General features: G+C 36.7%; 1 protein-coding gene across 8 annotated transcripts in view; it reads right to left on the minus strand.

Annotated features, from left to right (window-relative positions):
• The window catches only part of sema4d (sema domain, immunoglobulin domain (Ig), transmembrane domain (TM) and short cytoplasmic domain, (semaphorin) 4D), a 63,621-nt gene that overhangs the window by 35,673 nt on the left and 1,950 nt on the right, over nt 1–25,998 (minus strand). For 3 of the 8 annotated variants that reach the window (XM_077233515.1, XM_077233516.1, XM_077233513.1), the window contains exons 2-3: nt 15,025–15,121; nt 4,348–4,418 (exon numbers count right to left, since the gene is read on the minus strand). Coding sequence is in view for 4 of the 8 variants with exons in the window: in XM_077233512.1 (XP_077089627.1) it covers nt 15,025–15,062 (38 nt within the window). In the remaining 4 variants the exon portion in view is untranslated. Of the gene's footprint in view, nt 1–4,347; nt 4,419–15,024; nt 15,122–19,278; nt 19,782–25,998 lie in introns of those variants that run through there. The other 5 variants (XM_077233514.1, XM_077233510.1, XM_077233511.1 and 2 more) reach the window with 3 other exon arrangements.

Consider the following 25,998-nt stretch of genomic DNA (forward strand, 5'->3'; position numbering starts at 1 on the left):
CAATCACATTTCCGACATTTCAAGAGTCTAAATACTTTGTGAGGCCACTGAGAGTATAAAAAGCGCTATGAAAGCTGCAAAAAGCTTTAGAATTTCTTTCTAAATAAAACTAGCTGCAGCACGACTACAGTTATGACTTAAATAACTTCAGGACAGAAACTGTAGGTAATGGAAACCCAATGCAAAGGACAGAAAATAGCAGCTTCACGTGTAATTACAGCTGTACATCAGTGCAGAAACTGACGTGACCACACCAAGCCTGATTAAGGGTCAGTCCCTGTAAAAACTTATATTTAGGCAGAGCTACGGAGACCTTTAAAATACACACGCTCCACTCGAGCTGCAGGAAGGAGCACAAACGACATGTGAAGAAAGTGAGTCGCATTTTAAGAGGACACGCACACACACATATAATGACTACCTCTGCTGCCCCATCAAAAAAAAACTTAATTTTAACATCTGCTTGTCTAAACTCTTAAAAATAAAGGTTCCAAAAGGGGTTTTACAGATTGATGACATAAGAGAGCCTTTTTAAAAGAACATTTTAGTTGCTAAGATCCCACAAAGGACCTATAAGTTCTATGATGTCAAAAAAGAACCTTTAATTTCCTATAATGACCAAGGACTTTAAGTTCCTATAACGCCATAAGAGAATGTTTACATTCATATGATGTCATAAAAGAACCTTTAGGTTCCTATGATGTCATAAAGGAATCTTTAAGTTCCTTTGATGTCATAAAAGAACCTTTAAGTTGCTAAGATAAGAGAACTTCAGTTCCTATGTTGTAATTAGAAAACCATTAAGTTTCTATAATACCATAAAAATTCCTATGATGTCCTAAAAACACTTAAGTATTCTATGATGTTATAAAAGAACCATTAATGCCATTAAAGAAGTTCATATGATGGTACAAAATAATCCTAAAGTTCATAAAAAAGAAAACTTTTAAAGTTCCCATGATGCTGTAAAACATTACATTACAATTTATTTAGCAGAACATTTAAGTTCTCATGATGTGATAAGAGAACCTTTAAATAATTGTGTTCTCTAATGCAATGACATTCAGATATGCATTGTGACTGAAGTGTGCAGATGAATCATGACTTTGTTCAGGAACTACTAATGACTACAATATAGTGTGAAAGGTCTTCAAAAGAAGGGAAACAGAGAACACAGGGAGAAGAAGGGAGGAACTGATCTTAAATATTCACAGGCTATAAATATTCACAGGCGGTCGAGATCAGAGGCAGAAGTCTGGACTGTGATGTCCTAGCGCAGGTGCTGAAAGTGTGTGTGTGTGTGTGTGTGTGTGTGTGTGTGGTGTGAGAGAAAATGTTTAACCTTGGGAAGACTGGATTGTTTTCAGTGAGTGACAGTCATCATGCATGTGTGTGGTCAAGCGTGTACTTCAGCAGCCGTCTTGGGGATCATTAACTCTGTGTGTGTGTGTGCGTGCGTGCGTGTGTGTGTGTGTGTGTGTGTTACACATAGCCAGGAATCTTCAGTTTCGCTCTGAATACTGCCCGTATATAAATAAATCTCACACACAGTGGGCGATCAGGTTTAGGGGTGGGTTATATTACGGCCAGTCTTTCTGACCGACACGAGCAGGGTTTCAGTTGAACAGCAATATGACAGACAGACAAAAACAGAGACCAGCATAAAGATTCAGTTTCTGTTAACATTTCAGGATTCAGTGTCTGTGCACAGCTCTCATATCATGAAAAACATATTCTCACATTCACAACTCCCTCTCCAATCCACAAAGATTATTTACAGAAACTCAACTGCAAAAACAACTCAGGAAACTAAGTGATTATTTTTTACTATTTCACAAAATCATCAATTCATCAATTTTAATACATGAACCAACTAATTTACATAACTATTGTTTAATACTACTAAATAAATACTATTACACCTCACAAAACAATGCACCTCATGATACGTCATAATTCTACAATGCAAACATTTTATATACATATATATAAAATAATAATTATTTAATAACTAATTTGCATGATTTTTATTATATTTAATTTATATGATTATATTCTAAAACATTTTTTTATATTATATTTCATTGATATTTTTTTACCATAATTATTATTACATAAAATATAAAATGTATAATAAAAATATAAAATAATGAATTTACATCATATATTATTTTACTTCATTGTTAATAACTTTAACAACATTATATATGGAAAAACAAATGCCACAAATGTGTAGAATGACCCATTTTAAACTTGAGAAGACTAGAAAGTAACTCGGCCATCATTGCAGACCATTTAAAAAATGTCATTGAAACACACAGTTTGCAGTGAGTAAAGACCCTCACGGCAGGTCGCACTGAACCAGCTCCATAAACACAGCGGTTTTATTGTGCGATACATCAGCCCGTTTCCTGTTAATTAAGGTGCCTTTTTCTGCCCGGACGAGTCTTTAAAACAAGAGTAAAACCCCATGACACTCCTCACTGTCACACTCCATGCTCAGTATTGTAACCCGGCACCATCTTTAGCATGGCACTGATTTCACGCTCAGATTTAAGGTTCAGTATGAACAAAAAACCCTTCTGGGCTCTTTTGAGAAAACTCCCAGCATCCTCCGGCTCTTCCAGCACCTCCACAGTGTTTGTCTGGGACTTGGCAAGCAAAAGTAAATGCTCATTTTGACAGGCAGACACGGATTCATTTCATTACAGACTTCTGACTGCCCACATTGCAACGAATTCTGGCTGAAAACCAGCCATCTAGATGAGCATGTTTAACTGCAATTTAAATACTCGCGTCCCACTAACAATAAGCTACTGTACAAGCCTTAAAGTTCCTGCTGAAGAAAACAATGGCTTTTAAATCATCCTTCATTGCAAATCTGAACTCTGGATCGAGTTACACTGAAGTATGTGCTGCAAATCTCTCTCAACTGAGATCCAGAACAAGAGCTGGGTGAGATAGCTATAACCCAAACCTGGTTTTCTTGTTGAACAGAGGTGTGCCGCTGCTTTATTAAGTGGTCAGATGCACCGTTTTCACCTGCTGGACAAGAAAAAAATCCACCAACCATTCAGGTCACACTAACATTGTGGCGGTGAGTTTTACATGTGCAATACCACTAATATGTTCTTCAAAAAATTTAAAAAAACAAACATAAAAAAATCATATATATTTATATATTTCTCCTAAAGTAGAAAACAATGAATATATACTCTCTCTCTCTCTCTCTCTCTCTCTCTCTCTCTCTCTCTCTCTCTCTCTCTCTCAGAAAATGCATATGGAAGTTTTTGCTACTATATAATATCCAAATTAGGGAAAAAAAACATGAAAAGGATGGAAACATGTACTTGAAATGGTCAGCAAGCAAGCCTCTTGACTTGAAATTGGGTGCTTTTCAAATTAAATGGCACTGATATTATCACAAGGTAGGGCTTGGATATATTGTTACTGTTTGTTGTTCATGTATATAACAGAATTTATTCGATGGGTGATGAATATTCATGCCTTCAGATGGTATAGTATATAATAACGCTGGGGTGCTTATATTTGATATTTGTTGCAGCACATATTGATAGGAAATGAATTGTAATGCATGGTTTTCCATGTTGTCATGTAGGGTAGTAAAGAGAGAAAGTAATCGGGAATGCCTACCGAAATAACCAAAAGTCTCTGTCTTTAAAGGGATAGTTCACCCAAAAATTAAAATTGTCTCATAATTTACTCCCGCTCAATTTGTTCCAAAAAAGTACTATGGAAGTCAATGGGGTCCATCAAATGTTTGGTTATCGACATTCTTCAAAATATCTTCTTTTGTGTTCAGAAGAAAAAATAAATTCTTACAGGTTTGGAACAACTTGAGGGTGAGTAAAGTATGACAGAATTGTCATTTTTTGGTGAGCCATCCCTTTAAGTCCAAGTCAAGTCACGAGTCAGTGGTTCACGAGTCCAAGTCGTAGACTCAAGTTTCCTTCTCTGCTTTAAATGAGGAGAGATAGAGAGAATTGAATCCTCACAAAGAGTCAAAACAAACTCAAGCATAAAACATGGAATAAAAGGCAAAGAACCATGAAGCCAGACGAAATATATAAAAAAAAAAAGAAGAAAAAAGGGATAAACTGCAGGAAAAGTTGGAGAACACAACCAAGCAGGAGAAATAAAATATTATTTGGGATGGACAAGGATTTCCAAATCAACCAAAAGATCGAAATGAGCAAAAGGAACATGCAGCTTTAAAATGCAAGAGCATAAAAAGGAGGGACCGTCCGAGGGTTTCATGCAATGATGTCATCGCAAATGAGAGAACGAAAGCCCAAAACCACACAGATGAGGAGAGGAGTTTCTGACCTGTAACTCTTCCACGACGCACCACTAGACCAGAAGATCCGTCCTTCAGAGAGAATTATAAAATCCGCCAGCTATAGAGAGACACAGAGATGAGGAGAGGGTTATCATGGAGTCTGACTGGATGGATGAATGTTAAACATCACACACAAATGGAAGAAGAGCAGAGGAGAAAACACTTTATTAAAGCCGAAGTGGAAACATACTCAGACATCACATTTGAGAACATGCACACTTTATAAATGATGCACGGCTACTGATTAAAAGAATCGACAAACATATAAACACACAATACTTCAAATATTAGCACTGATTTATTTTTAAACCAGAATCATTTTGATTATTGGTGGCATTGGTCAGAGGTTGGAAGCATATCAGGGCTCATTTTCTATTGTAAACCAGATTTCTAAAGATTAAACACTTATCCATCAGTTTGCCAACTGAAACAAAATTAAAAAGCACAAGTATTGGTCATATCAAAATAAACATGCATCAGTGCATCTCTTCCAGATCAGCCCTTTATGTTTTGCCATGTTTGACTTGTAGATAAAAATTAAACCATTAAAAGGATTTAAAAGGATGTTGCACTGAGGGTAGATTGCTGCGGTTTTAAATCAATGGTTTTAATAGCCTGTTTTACTAACTTTACAGTCATGAAACACTCACACAGAAATTAAAATGTGTGCCTTCCTTGGTTTGGACTGTTGCGAATCTGCATGTATTCACACACTTTTGATTTAATCACACACAGCAGTGGCATTAATAATGTGTACAATCTTAAGCAAAGTTGTCGTATGCATTTAAAAAGCAGTAGTTTCCAACACGTGCTGTAAGCAGTAGACCTATCACAACAGACTGGGCCATCTGACCAATCAGAGCAGAGTAGACCAATCACAACAGACTGAGCCATCTGTCCAATCAGAGCAGAGTAGAACAATCACAACAGGCTGGCCATCTGACCAATCAGAGCAGAGTAGACCAATCACAACAGACTGAGCCATCTGTCCAATCAGAGCAGAGTAGACCAATCACAACACACTGAGCCATCTGTCCAATCAGAGCAGAGTAGAACAATCACAACAGACTGGCCATCTGACCAATCAGAGCAGAGTAGACCAATCACAACAGACTGAGCCATCTGTCCAATCAGAGCAGAGTAGAACAATCACAACAGACTGGCCATCTGACTAATCAGAGCAGAGTAGAACAATCACAACAGACTGAGCCATCTGACCAATTAGAGCAGAGTACACCAATTACAACAGACTGAGCCATCTGTCCAATCAGAGCAGAGTACACCAATCACAACAGACTGAGCCATCTGCCCAATCAGAGCAGAGTAGAACAATCACAACAGACTGAGCCATCTGACCAATCAGAGCAGAGTACACCAATCACAACAGACTGAGCCATCTGTCCAATCAGAGCAGAGTAGACCAATCACAAAAAACTGGCCATCTGACCAAATCAGAGCAGAGTAGACAAATCACAACAGACTGAGCCATTTGTCCAATCAGAGCAGAGTAGACCAATCACAACAGACTAAGCCATCTGACTAATCAGAGCAGAGTAGACCAATCACAACAGACTGAGCCATCTGACCAATCAGAGCAGAGTAGACCAATCACAACAGACTGAGCCATCTGACCAATCAGAGCAGAGTAGACCAATCACAACAGACTGGGCCATCTGACCAATCAAAGCAGAGTAGACAAATCACAACAGACTGAGCCATTTGTCCAATCAGAGCAGAGTAGACCAATCACAACAGACTAAGCCATCTGACTAATCAGAGCAGAGTAGACCAATCACAACAGACTGAGCCATCTGACCAATCAGAGCAGAGTAGACCAATCACCACAGACTGAACCATCTGACCTATCAGAGCAGAGTAGACCAATCACAACAGACTGAGCCATCTGACTAATCAGAGCAGAGTAGACCAATCACAACAGACTGAACCATCTGACCAATCAGAGCAGAGTAGACCAATCACAACAGACTGAGCCATCTGACCAATCAGAGCAGAGTAGACCAATCACAACAGACTGAACCATCTGACCAATCAGAGCAGAGTAGACCAATCACAACAGACTGCCCATCTGACCAATCAGAGCAGAGTAGACCAATCACAACAGACTGAAACCTCTGACCAACCAGAGTAGAGTAGATCAATCACAACAGACTGGGCCATCTGCCCAATCAGAGCAGAGAAGGGTCTCTGAAAGGCGGGTTTAGAGAGACTGAATCTTTTATTAAACAGTTTCAGACACTGTGAGAAAAGAGCGGATGCTGTAATGGATATTATGATATTTTTTTGACCTTGGATGCATGTAAAGCTGTTGTAGTACATTCCAAAACACAAATGACCTATCAGTAAGCCCCGCCCACTTTACTTACTGTTGCAGTAAGTAACTGACAATCTCGGGAATTAAATATGTCATGGAGGGATATATAAAAGTTTTTTTAAATAAATATGGTGAGTAACAAGATTCATTTGGAAGCGAGGGTTTTATGGACAATATAAGCGAGAGAAGCATCATGTTTCGGTCGTCACGATCACAGATGAACAACATCCAGGATCAACACTGTTATACCGCAGGGTAAAATTAAATTAGCTTACATTTAACCAGTTTAATATGGAGAGGCACTGAAATGTAGACCTTCGTTTATGTGTTTTTAACACTGTGTATGACGTGAGAACAGTTAGCTATTTAGGTTTGTACATTAGCATGGACTCGCTAATTAAATTGTAACTTAATGAGACTATGACAACCAGAAAATGAAAGTTTTCATCTTCATTGGGATTAGGGTTAAATCCTTAGGGAATCATTTTACTGAGCACACAATTGATTTTATAAATAAACCTGGCTTCAGTCATATTGCTCTGATAATTGGTCCGTTTGTGCAAATCTTATCACACTTTTGAAACACGCTGGTGAAAGCGGGCACAGTGCGGTGATTCAATACATGAATACCCATGCCAATCCTCTCAGGATACCTGGAATCAGTGTTACAAGTTCCCCAGGCACATCTTTTACCATTTTTGTAGCATAAACGCCATCAAACCGATGAGAGCTTCGGATCTTCCAATGTTTTTCTATGGCGCTGAAACCTAAAGATGTCCGAGTTCCCCGTGCAACTGATACTCAACTGCCATTGGCTCTTCTGCGTTCAAGGGGAGGGGCTTACCGATTGGTCAGTTAGGATTAGGAACCTTTAAAATAGCATAATGGGGCACTTTAATGGCACTGAAAGTTTTGCTAACCAATGTTTGACATTTACATAACCTTTTTTTAACCTTTATTATTTTCCTACAGCACACAATCTGCTGCTCACACAATCTCCAAAAACACAAAACCAGCATTGATTTAAACAAGCATGCACAAGAGAAACTTATCCAGTAAATGAAGCATACAAATTCTCACTGTAAAACACTTACAATATAAATTTGTCAATTTTCTCAAGTGTTTGAGAATAACTTGAAAATTCAAGTTATTCTCAACCAATTATGTTATTCTCAACCAATTTAGTTAATCTCAAACAATTTTGTCATGTATTTCCTACTGTATCTGAGCTCAGTTTACCCTTCCATGCACATTTAATAACCAGAAAAACCACCACATGCACATTTAATAACCAGGAAAACCCCCACATGCACATGTAATAACCAGGAAAACCACCACATGCACATTTAATAACCAGGAAAACCCCCACATGCACATTTAATAACCAGGAAAACCACCACATGCACATTTAATAACCAGGAAAACCACCACATGCACATTTAATAACCAGGAAAACCCCCACATGCACATGTAATAACCAGGAAAACCACCACATGCACATTTAATAACCAGGAAAACCCCCACATGCACATTTAATAACCAGGAAAACCACCACATGCACATTTAATAACCAGGAAAACCACCACATGCACATTTAATAACCAGGAAAACCGGCACCACATGCACATTTAATAACCAGGAAAACCAGCACCACTTGCACATTTAATAACCAGGAAAACCAGCACCACATGCACATTTAAGCGTCAGAATCAAAGCAACACAAACTGAAAATAAACATGTAGCTGCTGTGTTTTTGATTAGTTATGGTTCTGGGTAATATCAGTGAGATCATTAACTTTTGCTAAGGAAACAATCAGCAATACAATTTAATGTAGGTCAGAGAGGAATCGCTCAAGCATGTGTGTGTTAACCAGGACTGAGTCGAGGGGTGAACAAACCAGCCACACACAATCACAGCAAGTCATGCGGACGTAATGCCAGCGCACACAAACACAGGCCCCTGCGCAGGGCAGGAACACAATGTCCCAATTACGGATTATGTTGCATGCTAATGTCTTCCTGATGTCAGCCTCAATTTGATTCAGTGCTTCATTTGACTGATGCATCTCACAGACGCCTGTTCATCCGGTCTGAGGATTCACACACACATATATATATCTGCATTAACTTCAGACGGTTCAGAGGGTTAGTAGAGGAACACAACTAACGGAAAAACTTGTTTTTGAAAAGATGGTTTTGATATGAGCTATGATATTTAGATGTAATAACCTCAAACCTCATTAGTTACTTGTTGCAGTTTAATGCAATGCAACAAAATGTACATCACACTTTAAAATATCATGATAAAAAACATTCTCCAAGAATGTGCCATGTAGTCCTGACAAATTCACTTTAGTTTTTTTTCAGGCGATACATTAAAAATATCATTAAAATTCAAATAACTGATTCACTTAAAAACATAACTTTTTTGTAACAAATGAATCTTGAGTTAAAGATTGCTGTTTATCCCTATATCAATTCAGTTTTATAAATAAGTGAGGTGTGCCGGATGTTGGTGAAACATTTTGTGTGTTGTCTGAAGTGGCGTGCGAGTTTCCTCTCGTTGTAAAGGGAAACGACCTTTTAAATATTATATTTAATAAGTATATATATATATATATATATATATAATAAAATGTTTACAAAAAAAGCCAACTTAAAAAGACAAAATATTTACAAATATGAACGGCACAGATGTTCAAATTTGCCACTTATGTTACTTAATGTAGTTAACTATATTAGCTGGTAGCAAAAACTAGGAAACTAGTTTTCTAAACTGTAATTTAATCATTTATGAGCAGCTTGTAGCAGATATGGTTGCAAACAAGCTTCCCAATACACACACACACACACACACACTAATACAGACTGATGTTCTCAATATCTAGTTGACATTCAGAGCATCATTCATCTTTTGTTTCTCTCACACACACACACACACACGCTGTGGCAGGTGTCTGGATCTCGTCAGATCACTGACAGAGGACTTAAATTGATGAGCTACGAGTCAAAGGTCGCGTCCCTTTACAGCGAGAGGAAACCGTCACACGACTCTTCTGACATCACACACAAAACGTGTCATTAACATCCGGCGATCAGCCGTCAGTCACAGTCTAACACACCCCGAGGAAGTGAAGATGTCACGGGTCGCCCTCTTCATAATGGAGGATTTCTATTATCGAACACAGAGACGACGATTGGATTGTTGGCGTTGAGATCGGGGAACAAACAGGTTTGATTGATGAGACGAAGACTGTGGCACTACAAAACAAGAGGATGATATTGTTAGATTTCAATGCCGGCTGTGATAACTCAAGCAAAGCTCTCGGAGGAGACAGGAAATGAGTTATTAATCAACTTCAGTTCTCTCATACATTTCAGAACGGGCATGAGAAAAGTCTGAATAGGTCGGTCATCATATACTAATCTTGGTTTCGAACCCACCTGACTTTTTATATTTTTTTATTTATCGCTGAAAATCTTCCCAACCACCATAAATCTCAAATTTCATACTTACTTTAAAGGCACAATATGCGAGTTTCACCACTAGAGGTCGCTTATTCAAAACAACAAAGGTGTAGCTTGATGACGCCGTGAATGAGTGTGGGATTGTGGGAGTTTTCGTTTTCACCTCCATCAATCCAACGGGACTCAGGCAAATATAGTGTTCATGGGTGAGCAAATGTATTACATTTTTAATTTTACTGTGGGATGAATCGTGGGCCAGAACATTTTACCTTGCTGTGGTTATTACGCCGACGCTCCTTTCGTTTTGTTGATTATGTTTATTTTATGAATAAAGTTACGTTTAATGTCCGCCTCCTTCCTCCCTAAACTTAAACTTTGTTACAGTTTCATTTGATCACTAAAATTCATTGTATTTTATTAAATTCTAATGAAAAAGCCGCGAGTGCTGAATTGCTACTCATACAGGTCGCTTTATTTGAGGAATTAAAATTGTGGGGTAACGCAGCGCTGTTTTACTTCATCAAAAAACAATCATACTAATATATATTTGAGTGTGTTGTAAGTTATGTTATAACGTTACTCTTACACTTGTAACACATAGCATTAAGCTAGATCGATATTAGAATATCATATTAATAAAAGCTGGATACTTGTGTTGCTAAATAGCATGCAGTTAATATTGTATTGTATGGCAGAGTAAATGCCGTATTACTGTTACTACAAATAAAGCACTTTCTGATTATGCTGTTAGCCACTGGACAAAATATTGTTGTCTCTGAGGTACAAACATGTTACCCGCGGTAAATCAAGAAAACAAGAGATTCAAAAACAATAAGACTAGCCGTGTTGAGCTAAATAAGAATGATTAGTTTTCTGTCGATAAAGGTTTTCAAACAGTTGCTCACCTGTCTAATAAAACATAATATTTTAAAACGTCTTTGGTGTTTGCATGGTTTCTACGGAAGTAAAACTGGAAATCGGAGATAACGTGGATATGATGTCATTGACAGGCGACGCAATGACACGGGCTGTTACACTGGATAAAATAGCTGATTTATCTGGATCTGTAAACATTGTAGGAAAGATTTGGAATAATAAAAGTAAACAAAACAACAAAATACATAACAGTATTCTACTGGTTTTTGTCTATTTTAATCCAAAAATCTTACATATTGTGCTTTTAAGACGGTCATAAATATTAGAATTGTAATTTTAAACTTTAATAAATTATTAAATACTTTATATTTACAGTGAAATATTACTTATTACTTAATATTACTTAATAATAATAATAATAATAATAGTTATTATTATTTTAATATTTTAATATTTTTTCCACTTTTATTTTATTTTATATTTTATATTATTTAATTTTAAAAAAAAGTCTATGTATTTTATGCTGGCCTTTTATGCTGGCCAGCTTCATTTAATGTACTGGTATTAATGGTGCTATATAAAAAAAAAAGTATGTTAAACCAAATAATAATAAAAATGAATTGTTATTATTATTATTATTATTTTATAGGTCATATTGATATATAGTCACAAACCATTTTTGCCAAATTGTGCAGCCCTACAAACAAGCAGAGCAAACCTGGAGCTTTTTTTAAATTGTAATAAAAAAAATATAAAAATATCATTCTGGTTCTCACATAAAGTGATCGCACAAGTCATATAAACTACTTTGCGTTAATTTTTTTAAGCTAAAAATCAGCCAAAGTCTTATTTCATTTATACGAAAAAGAGAAGCATGAACAATCTGTCTAAAATCTCCTTTTGTGTTGCACAGAGGAGGAGGAGGAAGTTATGACGTTTATTAGGACGTTTATTATCTTCCTCTCGATTAACTCCAGATTTCCTAAAGTCATCAGGCAACAATTAATATCTGTAAATGATTGACTCTGGTCTTTGGCAGCTGCTTCTGTTTGTCTGGACTGACTCAGAGTTGTTAAGGCAGCCTGAAGGTGACGGGTCAGAGGATCTTGACCTTTGAACTAGATCAGCTCCAGGTCATGTGATCTCAAACTGTTCATGCTGATCGGTTTAGCTGGAGTGTGTGACGTCCATCCGATAAATGCTATAATGATACGGTGGATCTTGATTATTTTATATCTCTTCATTTTTTTATAATAATATATTTTTAGAAGGCACACTGCAATTTTATTCTATTAATTTGTGAAATTTTCATTAATTTAATTTTGTTTTAATTTATTACGGTTCATTTTTATTAATAATCACATTTTTTGACATGGCACAATGCAGTTTAATTTGTATTAATTTGTGACTTTTTCTTAATTTATTATTTATTAATTTTGTAATACTAATGTAATTATTTTGAGATGGCACAATGCAATTTAATTTGTAATAATTAGTGAAACTTAATTAATTAAATTAAATTTTTCATTTAATTTTAAATGTATTACTGGTTCATTTTTTTAAATAATATCAAGAGGCCTATATATATATATATATATTTTTTTTTTTTTTGGGGGGGGGTGGGACAATACAATTTAATTACAATTAAAGACCATTTTTGTCTCATATAATGTTTCACACACACAAAAAAAACTTTTTGAAATGGAGCTGTTTGGATCTTTCATTGTTGCTGTTTCAGAGAATGCTTATAAGTCAATTATTTTCTGTATTTAACAAGCTTGTCAAATCCAGGCAGAACAAAGTGTGTGCTAGGTTCATAAGCAGAAAACCCTCATTAATTATAAACTAAACCAGATATGAGCATGTATTATTTTTCTTGTTACATGCAACACAAAAGCAGAAGTTAGGCAGAATTTCCACACAACACTTTTCCATAAATCATCATACAGTGACCAGAGGCTGTTCAGCTCCAGAAAAGCACAAACCAATCGCTTCAGAAGACTTTGAACATAGTTAACCCCAATGTTAAGGTACATTTATCATCCGTTCCTGTCATTTAGGATCTTAACAGCCCATGGTCACTATGTTTGTTCAGCTTTTGTGCTCTGCTGAAGAAAGAAAATCATCCACGTTTGGAATGACATGCCGTTTTTTTGTTTGTTTACAAATCACATTCAATAACTGTACTGTCTAAACAAGTCTTACGAAGAGTAAAAGAGAACAAAATGAAGTAGCCTTCGTCACAACAGTCCACCAAAAAATCTCTGTCAATATTAACTCAGACACAAGACAGAGAGAACGAGAGAGAGAGAGAGAGAGAATGAGAGAAAGACAGACATGAATCTCAAGTAGTCTTGAGTAGAGGGAGTCTTTGTTCTGGGGCCAATGACAGCGAGCATCCCTCATTCTCATACTCCCTGTTTTCTTTACGTCTTTTTGGCAGCACATTTATCATTCCTCCACACAAACAATTGTGCTACAAAACTCACGAGCGCAGGCGATACAAAGGACGGCTAAACCGGGGGCCTCCGATCAGCCGCCCGCGCTGGTTGCTAGGTTACCTTTGATCTTTTTCAAAAACTCGTCAACAAGCTTGTCACTTCCATAAGTCTTCGAGGAGGATTTTACTTCTGCAGCTGATGTTGATTTAAAAAGACATGATAGACTTTCATAGTAAAATAGTGTTAAAACAATAATATCCATGACTACATTCACAATATAGCAACATATTGTACTGTACTTTACTGAATAAAAATGAAGTTCTCCCATTTCTGTTTGCCGTATCCTAAAGATCTCTGACGTAAACTGAAACAGCATCTAAAAAGGAGCAAAGCTCTGATTCTCTGATTCAGGATTGCTGACACCATTAGAAAATAATGGCTAAGAACTAATTGCTTATTCACTAGAAAATCAGGGAAACTGCATGTAATTATGGGACTGTTTCAGCTGTCAGTCTAAATTTCCAAGAGTCGCTGCAACACTTTCCACAGGATGGAAACGGTAGCCGATATCCGTCGATCACTAACAGAGACGTCAGCGTTGACTGACAACTTCATTTGCCATCTGGATTTTCCTGCTGATCTGGAGTCCGATCCATCACTTCCATAAGAGCTACAAGAACCAGCAAATCACATTATTTTCATAGATATTAAATATTCATTACTTTCCCTGACTATATGAATGAGTCAAAGTTTTCCAAATGCCTTTATATTCAAAAATTAGAAAGTAAAACGCCGGACAGAATCATTAAGCCAAACACATACTCTACACAAGGAAATGCAGATCCAAGGGCTGCATAATATGCATTCAAAATAAAATCAATATCATGATATGGCTTAATGCGATAGCCAAATCACAAAGGCCACAATTTAATTAAATACATATTATATATAAGTCAGTTATTTCTAATATCACGCATCTCTACTTGTTCCCACTTATCCTGCATTATTGTGTTCCTGTGTGAGGTAACAAACCAAACATATACTTGTGTTCCTTTATGAATTGTGTTCTGCTTCTGACACGTTTCATAAAGCTGCAATACTTGTACAGAGTACATTCACAGTAAAGAGCACTATCAAAAAAACGTCTTTCAAAACACCCTCAGTTGACCAACACCAATGAAGATGGTCATCATTTTCATTCCTTATTGTCTGCGAACTGGCAAAGGCAAGCAGGAGAGAAAGAAAGAAAGAAAACAAAACAGGAATTGGGTCAAAAAGGAAAACAAGAGAGCAGTTAACAAGCATCCAGCATCAGAAAACTCGACTCAGCCAAGATGTAATGCAAATCAGCTTCCATGCAAATGCCAAACGTCTCCAAGGGGCCCTCGGAGAAAAGACCCTTTATATGCCAGTGTTTTCCATGCGTTTGCCTGAAGATGTAACCACATCCCTGCTAACCTGATGATAGGGATTGAGATCATACAGGAGAACAAGCAGGACAACAGAGGAAGCATTCAACAAATCTGCAGAAGCAAACAACTACTCACTTGAACGCCATGGCATCGAGCGGCGAATACTGATTCATTAAAGAGTCTTTCTGAGGTTCACGTCTCAGGCTGAAGATGGAGAGAGCTCTTCACGGGTCTGTGGAGAGGACACAAGCACTTCAGATTAGGAGGGGGAGATATTTCAACTTGCACACACAAAGGCAGCGCTCAATACAATACTAACGTACTGCACATGTACTTTACACTGCCTACTATTCTTTGGAAAAATGCACAAAGCCGTATGCTACAGTAGTATGCTATATTGTCACATGACCTCTTTATGTTTAATTTAATGAGCGGTGTCACAAATATAGAGTTCTGCAGATATTTAAATATAATTTTGTGTTTCGATTTTTTGGCAGGCTAATCAAATGATGAGTCTAGAAAGAAATAATACAAGAGATGGTAATATTACTTCAGGTTCAATTGTCACACTTGAAATAGAAGGTCAAGTTATACTTGCTTTAGCACTATTAGAATGACTATTAGTAGAAAAATAATTCAGACTGCTTTGCGAACACATTTGGCTGATTCATTGAAAAGAATCGGCTCCCAAGAGAGATTCGATCCAAATCCAAAGAGCTCATGAATCAGGCATCAGTAATTCTGATTCAAAACAGTTGGCTGATGACCATGTGACCCAAGACTAGATTACTGAAATCTTGTCAGGTGTCAAACACAAACCTGCAAGTTAACCAATAAAATAGCGTTTGTACTAAAAAGCAAGCAACACTACTGAGAAATCTAATTAAACAAATAGCTTTTTAGGCCAACATTGACAAATACCAAGTTATTACAGTTTTTATAGTAACAATATTATATTATGATCGATATCATGATTGATTACTATGGTAACTTTTTAACTCCACACACACGCACACACACACACACGTACACAGCTGTTCTTCCAAACAAATGGCCCTCGGGTGACACAAGACACAAGGCTGATGAACACTACGTTAGCCTCATCTAAAGGAGAGAGGGGTTTCCGCCAGCTTGGTGGGGATTCCATCACCATGGCAACAGCGGAACCCCAGAGAATGAATAGAACGCTTCTGGAATCCAGTGACGTGGAGAGAGAACATGAGAGTCAGATCTTACTAACTACAGAAATATTAGATTCTATCACCTGCAGCACAAAGGTATGAACGTTTTCATTAGCGAAAAATAGATTCATAGCGAAAAATATATTAATAGAGACCCTGAAACCAAAGAGAAAAACTGTGCTAAATAAATCATTGGTGCAAAAAATAGAGCAATATATACAGGTAGCTTATATACAATATATTTCCTTCAGCTCTAGTCGAACTTAATATCTGAAGAGATCAGAGCGCAGATGATTTTTCAAAACAGATTAAAACTGCAGCACACTGTCAGCTTCATAAATGATTCAGTATGTCAACAGATGCAACATAAAGCCAATGAAGGAGACCAACACTGGGAACAGGAAGAAAACTAGATTATTCAAACGATTCAAAGGTTTGCGGTTAGTAAGATGATTTAACGCATTTGAAAACAGTTGTGCTGCTACATATTTTTGAGAAAACCGTGATTTTTCAGGATTCTTTGATAAATACGGTAAAAAAAAAGAACAGCATTTATTTGAAATAGAAATCATTTAACATAATATAAATGTCTTTACTGTCACTTTTGATTAATTTAATGCATCCTTGCTGAATAACAGTATTGACCTCTTTTCAAAAGAAAAATCTTGACTGAAGTAAATTTGCATGGGATTTTATTGTCCAGCAATCTGATCATTTTACATTATGCACTAGATGACACAAATTATAAGAGAGGAACAAAGCAATTTGTCAAGGAGCCAACTATATTCGTAATATACAATGGCACAGACAAATTTAGTACTTAGATAAATAATCACTTTAAATATGTTTAATTGGTTATTAAATGGCTCTTGGCAGCTCTAGAAGACGTATTTGAGATGCTGGTCTCTGTCTCGACTCCAGAACGCCTCGAGGCTCGAGTCTGCGACATCACTGAAGTCCTCTGGGAGACAAGCGTATGGCAGTCGTCTAGCCCACTTCTCCTCATTAGGGTTCATGAAACCCACAACAGAACCGCACAAAGACACTAATGGTGATCGCAAGGCTGACACTGTAAATCACAGTTTAGCATATAGGTACAACCATCAGAGTACACAAAGAATGGACCATCAGGGATTAATTGAGATGTTCTGACAATTATGCATAACAACATCACTGCTCATTTGCATGTGTCAACATCTCCGCTTTGAACCAATGGTTTGGAAACCACACTGGATTTCTATACAGACACAAATTCCTTCTCACCTCAGAACAATGGCAGCTAATTACCCAAACGTGACGGGCGGTTACGACCGTCTCAATCAATCCCTGTAGGGTTCTCCCAGAATGCAACGGGCCACTAAAGGTCAAATGCTTATTTATTCCTTTAATGAACAGCTACAGGAATGAAGAGACGCTTGGAATGAAACATTTATGATACGCAAACGTTCCAGTTTTGTGGGTTTCCACAATATGAGCCAATTGTTATATTGCCAGAAGTTTCCAATGAGGATATGAAATTCCTCAACAATGATTCCAAGAACCTGAGGTGCTTCAACCAGGGTATAAATCTGCAAGCAGACGGAAAACACAAGCCATAATCAAATTCTCCCAATAGATCCCATATGCATTGTAAAGGTATTCATTTACCAGGCGCCACTACATCACGTCTAAAACTTGATTCCTTTACAAAAAGGTTGCAAACAGGGTTTCTCTCTTAAATAGAAACTTGCTAAAACTTATAAGGCTCATGACGTGAGAAGAAAATTTGCCTTTATTTTTTTACATATTGAGGTCTTTGTACCATTAAAACTTCAAGTTTCATAGCTTAAAACATCCTCTTTATTATGAACAAAACATTTATTTAATACAGCAAAAAAAGACTCATTTTGATATTGCGGGATCTGTGACGTACACAGATGCGTGTTCAGTTTCCAAACACTTGAGTCTGCCGACAACAGGACAAAGAGAAGAGTAAAAGAACATCCGCTTTCCAGTTTAAAACGCTCATTTATATCTCTGTACTGTAGTTTAGCATAAAAAGTTTATTTAACATGTAGTAAGAAATACTACAGACATTGAATAATCAAATATAAAAATATAATACAATGCATAGTCTTCACTGAGTGAGTTAAATATAAAAGTATTCTTATAAAAGATTAAAAAGTTATTCAGTCAAGAGCAGTGAGTGATTTTCTCTTTGTCTTTTGTTGTATTATTAACATTAATGACACAGATAGGCTGTTGTCACTAAGACCGAATGCACAGATCTAATGTGTGCATCGTCCTGCAGCGCTTGTGGTTCAGAAATTAATGATTCCTTAAATCATGTGTTTTGTTGAGGTGTCCACCAATGTTTGCTAGTGGTCAACCGGTATATTGCCAAGGCCGATATATCGGACGATATTTTTTAATTATCGGCATTGGCCGAAAATTTTCTCTGTTTGGCCGATGTGTCAGGAGTGGGACTTTTATTTTGACACTAAAACACACACATACAGTGTCCACTCTAAAGGGGTGCATGATGAGCCCACTTTGAAATCGGACAGATGTGTCTTGAAACCCTGTGTGCGTGCGCTTTGATCTCACAATGCTGCTACGAAAGGCACACACACACACACACAAAGACAGAAAACACTGATTACAGTGGCGGTTTAAATCTGCATTTGATCACGGCTCAAGGAGACATACGGACAAGTGCCAAAAGCCACAACTATACTACACCTTACTAAAGCCTGTCAGGAGGAATTCACAGACAATACATGACTAGATATCTTTACGTTCTCTGCAAATCTTGCTAACACAAGGCTTTTGCAGGTGGTGTTCTGATCGGTTTTGATTCATTTGGAATTTGTGGAATAATTAATGTGCATATGGGATATGCATGTAAATATAATAATCTTCAATAAGAGAAATTGTATTAGCAATGCGACAACAGCATGCAAAAGAGAAGCACACTTTAAAAACAAAACCTACAACTAAACCAACGGAAAACCTATAAAACACAACCACCTAATAATATAAAAAATGTTACTTAAACCCACCGAGTGTCGGTAAAGACGTCCTGAAGCTCAGAGAAAACCACCACAAAAAGAAAAACTATAAAATGTGCATTCATCAACTGATCTATTGTCCGCTCTATATGTTATTAAAATTAGCAATATGCATCCAATAACATCCAAAAACTACAAGAAACGTTCCTTTAACTCACCAAGGGACGGTCAGATGCTATGAAGCTCAGAGAGGACAACCACAAAATCCACAAAGATGCAACAAAAACAAGCGAGAATCATTTCAGGGCGTCTGCTGGTCTCATACGTGTCTGTTTCCTTTCAGACGTGTGTATAATTTAGTTTAAATCTGCAATTTTCTGGGTGTCATAAAGGTTGATGGTTCTGTCTGGCTGTGGAGATCTGAACACGAACCAACGGAGATGAGAAAACATTCAAAGCTCCCCCTTTCCTTCTCTCTCTCACTTACTCACTCACTCACAGTCTCTCTCTATCTCTCTCTGAGAAAAGCATGCCGAATGTCAAAAAAAAAAGCACCCAAATCAAGACGGTTTAACCTCAACATCCAGCCCCTGTCAAAGCAACAATTAAATATTAATGTCAGATTATAACATTCTCACACACACTGTTTGAAGCACTGCTGTGACAGGTGCAAAACAATAACGGCAGATCAGCTGGTGCAACTGCATGCATGTGTGTGTGCGTGTGTATGTGTGCGTGTGTGTGTGAGCGTGCGTGCGTGTGTGTGTGTGTCGCAGAGCACACTTGAGATTGCTGACAGCAGAATATAATCAATGCACAGAGGGGGCTGGGTCAGTGTGTGTGTCTTCTATTGTTTACAGGGTCAGAGTGTGTCCATGATGCAGCGAGACAGACCAGTCGGCTCTTCACCAGGGTTGGGAAGAGTTCTGGTTTCAAGATGATCCACACTTATCGCATTTCTATCCTAAATTTAACCCCTACACTAGGGACGACAACTGACCAGAACACAAAATTTAAACTGATCTCACGAGCTGCTCTGAGTGAATTTAGCAATTGGTTGTCAAACACGAGTCTGAAGACCATGTGATGCATGTACACGGTCAGATGATCTACATTTGCAAGGGAAAAAAAGATAAATGTTCACGTTAGCAGAGCACAGTGTTTTTGATTAGAGATGCAGATGAACATGATCATCACAATTTTAAATTATTCATATCTGAAGCAGATGTCTGCACTTTTTTTCTTTGCAATTCAAACTGTATGGCAAGTCTCATAAATATTAGTTGTTTCTATCAAACATTAAAATATCATTTTAATTCAAGCATGTAAAGTTCAATGTAAATATAATCGTTGTGAACAGTTTTTTCCATAATACAATTATTTTTAATATAATACAAAATTTTTTAATGCATTTTATTAAAAAACAAGTTAACAATATATATATATATAAAATTGGTTATCAATCAAATTTCTATATCATGCATCTTTTGAATTATCATATTCAAAGCCTTTTTAATTGCAAAGATGTTTCTGTTGCTTTACATCAGATAATTCGGGGGCATAATGAAAGAATGACAAAAAAAATACATTGAAAAAGAAATTGTGCATGAACATTAGTCTAACTGTGATTCTCAGCTACGCCAATCATTTTACAGATTTAATTAGCTGGTCTTTCTTTGTACCTGCTGGCTCGGTTTGAATTAATAACTTCGCTCTCCGAAACTACCTTTCTGGAAGAACGAACACAGATTGTGATTTTAAAGAGATTGATGTACCATTGAAATGACATCAGCTCTGCAATAAAATAAGCCTCGAGACAATAGACATCTCATTGAGAAGTACAAAGCTGCATAACTACACAAATGTGTCAGTTTACTAAAGGGTGATATCGTGTTCTGCTCTGAGTTGTGATAGTATGTCTACAGCAAACATTACAAATGAGCAAGACAATTCTGTTTGAAATGCAAATGCAAATATGCATTAACACATATTGAACTCTGTAGTGTGTATAGGGCTGGGGCGGTATGGATTTTTTCTAACCGCGGTTGAAAAGCAAGATTTTCCCGCGGTATGGCGGTAAACCGCTTTCACTGGACCATCTGACCAATCAGAGCAAAGCAGACAAATCACAACAGACTGAACCATCTGACCAATCAGGGAAGAGTAGACCTATCACAACAGACTGGGCCATCCGACCAATCAGAGCAGTGCAGGCTCACGGAAAGGAGGGGTTTAAAGCTTGAATCTTCGATCTAACAGTTTCCGACACTGTGAGAAAATTAAAGTGTTAGTTTTTGACCTTGGATGCATGTAAACCTGTTGTAGGAGACTACATAGAACACCACAGACAGTGAAATCATAATGGAAAAATCTCAGAGTAAAACTGGGAGTTCTGAAAAATATGATACACCGGTGTTTTGCCAGATGAGAAGTTTATCTATGTATCATCTTTTTACTCTTTTTATTCATATATATTTTTTAATTTCTTGTATAACCGTTTTAATTTTTTCTTGCTTTATTTTTTTGTGATTATTTCAATTCCTGTCTGTAAAGCACTTTGAATTGCCATAGTGTATGAAATGTAAATAAACTTGGCTTGCCAACAAAACATTAGCAAACTTCAAAATAGCATAATAGGAGCACTTTAAGGATGTTGTACTCAACATTTAGAACATTCTAAAACACTGGATAATGTTACAATCTAACACTAAAGAACACAATGAACCCCGATCAGCCTGAATGACCATGAGTCAGAGCACTAGGGTAGATGTTGTTTGTGTTTTCCCATGAGTATTTGTGTGTGTGTGTGTGTGTGTGTGTGTGTGTGTGTGTGTGTGTGTGTGTGTGTGTGTGTGTGTGTGTGTGTGTGTGTGTGTGTGTGTGTGTGTGTGTTTACGGTAAAACCATCACACACCGTTTCACCCCATTACAGTCACAGGATTCTCATAAAACAGAAGCACAGATACAGATCCTGCCAAAGCTTTCAACCAAATTTGATATCATATGATGAACAATAGGTCTTTTCCAATAAGAGTTTAATCAATTTTGTAGTTTGTACACATACTCTAACATTCACAATTCAAAGCTCCTTCTGGTGCTGTTAAACTCCTAAAAGGACAAAAAATATTTATATTAATAAAAATGATAAAATTTCCATTAACAACTCCAAATGAGGTGTGCACTACACTGAACAAAAATTCTGATGTAGTATTTACTTTGAAACCATTTTCATTCACAAATTGCAGGTACATTTCACAAATAATTACAAAGAAATGGCAAGTAACACGTTGAATGAACATTTTTTGAGGTAGGAACACTGGAATACTATTTCTTCGTAAAACGCACTCTATTAAGCTTTAAAAAACTCTTTTAAAGTTTATATTCCAAGTCTTCTGAAGACATTTAAGAGTTTTATTTGAGTAAGAGCCTTTACATTATTTTCTCCACCTCAGTTTTAAAGTTCTTAACTGCATTTATGCAAATTCACAATCACTCTATCTATGCATGATCACAATATGACATATTTGATCAATGTAATTGACTGAAAGTAAGTGCAATTGAGAGCTGTAGTTTGGAATAGAGCTGGAATAAAGCTTGCAAGTTGAGAAGGTCAGAGAGAGGGCGGAAAATGATCATGTTAAACTAAATTACGACGGTTTTGGTGCAAGAGACCTTGACTAGTTTCAGGGAGAAAAGTCAAATGCTACAGGGATGTAGAATATGGCCTCGGTCTTGACTGAACACAATATCATTTGCACAAGCCCAGTTTTAAAGTGCTGACTGCTGTCTCCTCTGTTTGTTTCTTTTCAAACACTCCCTTCAAAAATATTTTATCTCGCTAAATTCTTGTTTCACTCCCTAAACCACCCAGAAAACATTTGTATTTAATGAAAACATTAATGAAATTGAGAAGACTGCTGTAAATGCAAATAGGGATTAATCATTATCGTTTCCCAAGAAAGAATTTGCCTTTTTGCTGGCATTGGTGTTATCTGGTCAAAAACGACAACCGTGTCCGATAACTCGTGGCACGCAACAGAAATCAAGTCAATCCAACACAATGAATCCATTCAGCAGGGAGACGCTTCAAAACAGCAGAATGGCCTTCCCATCCGCCAATAAATCGATTATCTCTGGAATGAGCCTGTTTTAGTTATCCGAGATTAAAAATGACCATCCCACATGAGTCTTGTGACCCAACACAAACTGACTCTCCATGAAGTCAACTTGAAATTCAGATTTACCCCATTTACTTTTGTTTCTTTCATTGTGAATGATTCATAAATCCATGTTGTGATGAATTTGTCTTTATAATATTTCATCAAATGACTGAATATCTCATGGCCCTCTTATTTAAAGACACTTTTGACAATGACAGTAAATAATGTCAGAAAAGATATCCATTTCAAATAAATTCTGTTCTTTTGAACTTTCTATTCATCCAAAGATCCTAAAATGAAATGTTCAGCACATTAGAATTATTTCTGAAGGATCATGTGACACTGAAGACTGGAGTAATGATGCTGAAAATTCAGCTTTGCATCACAGAAATAATTTAAATTTTACTATATATTCACATTAAAAAATGTATTTTAAATTGTAATATTATTTCACAATATTACTGTTTTTACTGTATTTTTTTATTAAATACATACAGCCTTGGTGCGCAGAAGAAACTATAGTATATCTATAGAACAGTATATTCCATTTCACTGTAAAAGACTAAAAATGCGACTGTAGAAAATGCGCCAGTAAATTGGTCAACAGTAAGTTCCCATACTAAATGGAGGAAAACTAAAATAGATCTAACCTTACATTTTGTAAAATGTAAAAAAAATGTAAAGTAAAAAGAACAAATCATCTTATGATTTACAGTGAAAAGCCGTATACCGAGTTTCCTGTGTGGCATTTCACATTTGATGTTTTATAATTTTATTTATTATGTTTCTTCTTAATTTTTTGTTATCAGTTCTACATATGCAGTTGGATTTACCAGTTTAAAATGTATTTTTTGTGTGTGTAAATTACAGTTTGAAACTGTTGTTATGTAAAGATGTTTAAATTTTTACTGTATTTAACTGAATTATTCTGGCAACCACCGCTGGCAGTTTTTTTTTCTTTAAACATGACAGATTCAACATTATAGTTGAAGAACTAAAACGTCACTAAAGCTGAAATAATTAATTAAACTGAAATACTTTTTTAGGGACGCACCGATACAAAAATTTTGGCCGATACAAATAACCGATAATTCTTGAAAGCCGATAACCGATATATGGGCTCATCCACATTTTAATATAGTTTTTGAGAGCCTGATTAAAATTGTATGTAGCCTATATGAAAGACTTGTGCTGCACATGTTGCACTTATCTGCGTTTTCCTTTTGAAGTTATTCCAATCATATTTGATTTAAGTGTCTGAGCTGGGGGAAATAATACATTATTTATCAGTTTTAAGATATTGAACAAATTATCTTATCAGCCTGATAATGCTAACATTTAAACTGATCATATATCGGCCAATACTAATATGGTGGCTGATATATTTTACATCCCTAAAATGAATAAAATGACAAAAGCACATAAAATTTAAACTTAAACTAACAAAATTAAGTTTAGTTTAATTACAAAACTAAACTAAAATTTAATTTGAAACCTGAAAATATAAAAATAGAAGCCAATTCAAAATATTAACATACACCATAACAGTATAAATAATACTAAAATAGCACTGCTCCCAACAACAACCCTCAATACATTATACAAAAGGTTTTGCAAGCATAAAAATGCATGTGCATGACAATGAAGGTAAGATGTAGTGACAACACAGTACTGGGCTCTCACTGGCCTCGGGGCGTCATTATTATTCAGTCCTGTTATCGATTACCAAGCATTGCTTATCACTGTGTGTTTTCATGAAAAGAACTACAAACAGAAGTTATCTGAAGAAACCCTGTGACTTCTCTGAGACCTGTGCAGGTGTCGGGGGCAACATAAACTAGCCTGGGGTCAGATTAGAGGGGTAATTAGTATCCAGAAAGGTAACAGAATAAGGGCGTCCTCCTATCAGTCCAGATCCTTCTCTCCACACTGGGATGTTGGCAGAGGGACACAAAGCACGACTGTGTTAGGCACACAAACTCAAGAGTGGCACTTTTGTGCGGTTTCTTAGAGAGAAGGAACATTATGTGCCGTGGACGGAGCATTAAAACAGGGTCGGAGACCGGTTAGGGCATCGATGTAGGGTTTGGATCAGGTCGCATTTCACTGGATTACTAATGAGAGAGCCCTGCTATCGCCTCAATGCAAGTCTAAAGGTGGTCAATCGCTGCATTGGTTTTTAATTCAGGATGAATCTATCTGCTAAATTCAAATCATTAAGCGGTCCGTTCACCCAAAAATGAAAATTCATCATTGAAATTCAATGTTGAAAAGGTGAACTATCCCTTTAAAACAACACTTGAATGTAAGTCAGTCAGTAAATAGGTCTGAATCTCATGGGTTTTGTTCTGAAAGGCCGGTTCTGTTTATCGACGGGCCACTGGTGCTCGGTTCACAGGGATATTGGGTACCGGTCTGACCCGGCGCCAGCTCATCTGGGTTACAGGATTCTATCGTGTTCACCCATGAAGGCGGGTCATTGTCTGGGTGGACTATCGACATTATCCATGTTCAGATTAACATACGGTTATATGACCTACTCATAAGATCATTTCCTCATTAAAAATGTCCTGAGGGACTAATTTAACATCAATGAACCCATCAGCGAGTAATGGCATCTGCTCTAATTATTAAGGCACAAATAAAGATCAAGGCTATATTCAGAATAAAATATTAGCATACTGCACTGTGTATAAAAGTATACCGTGTATATTTTTATAAAGTAGAATGTGAAACAGCACACAGGCATTTTCAAATAATAGTATGCTATATTGTTGT

The sequence above is a fragment of the Siphateles boraxobius genome, unplaced genomic scaffold, assembly GCF_051911475.1.
Source record: "Siphateles boraxobius isolate OS27281-9 unplaced genomic scaffold, OSU_SipBor_1 18, whole genome shotgun sequence".
NCBI lineage: Eukaryota > Metazoa > Chordata > Actinopteri > Cypriniformes > Leuciscidae > Siphateles > Siphateles boraxobius.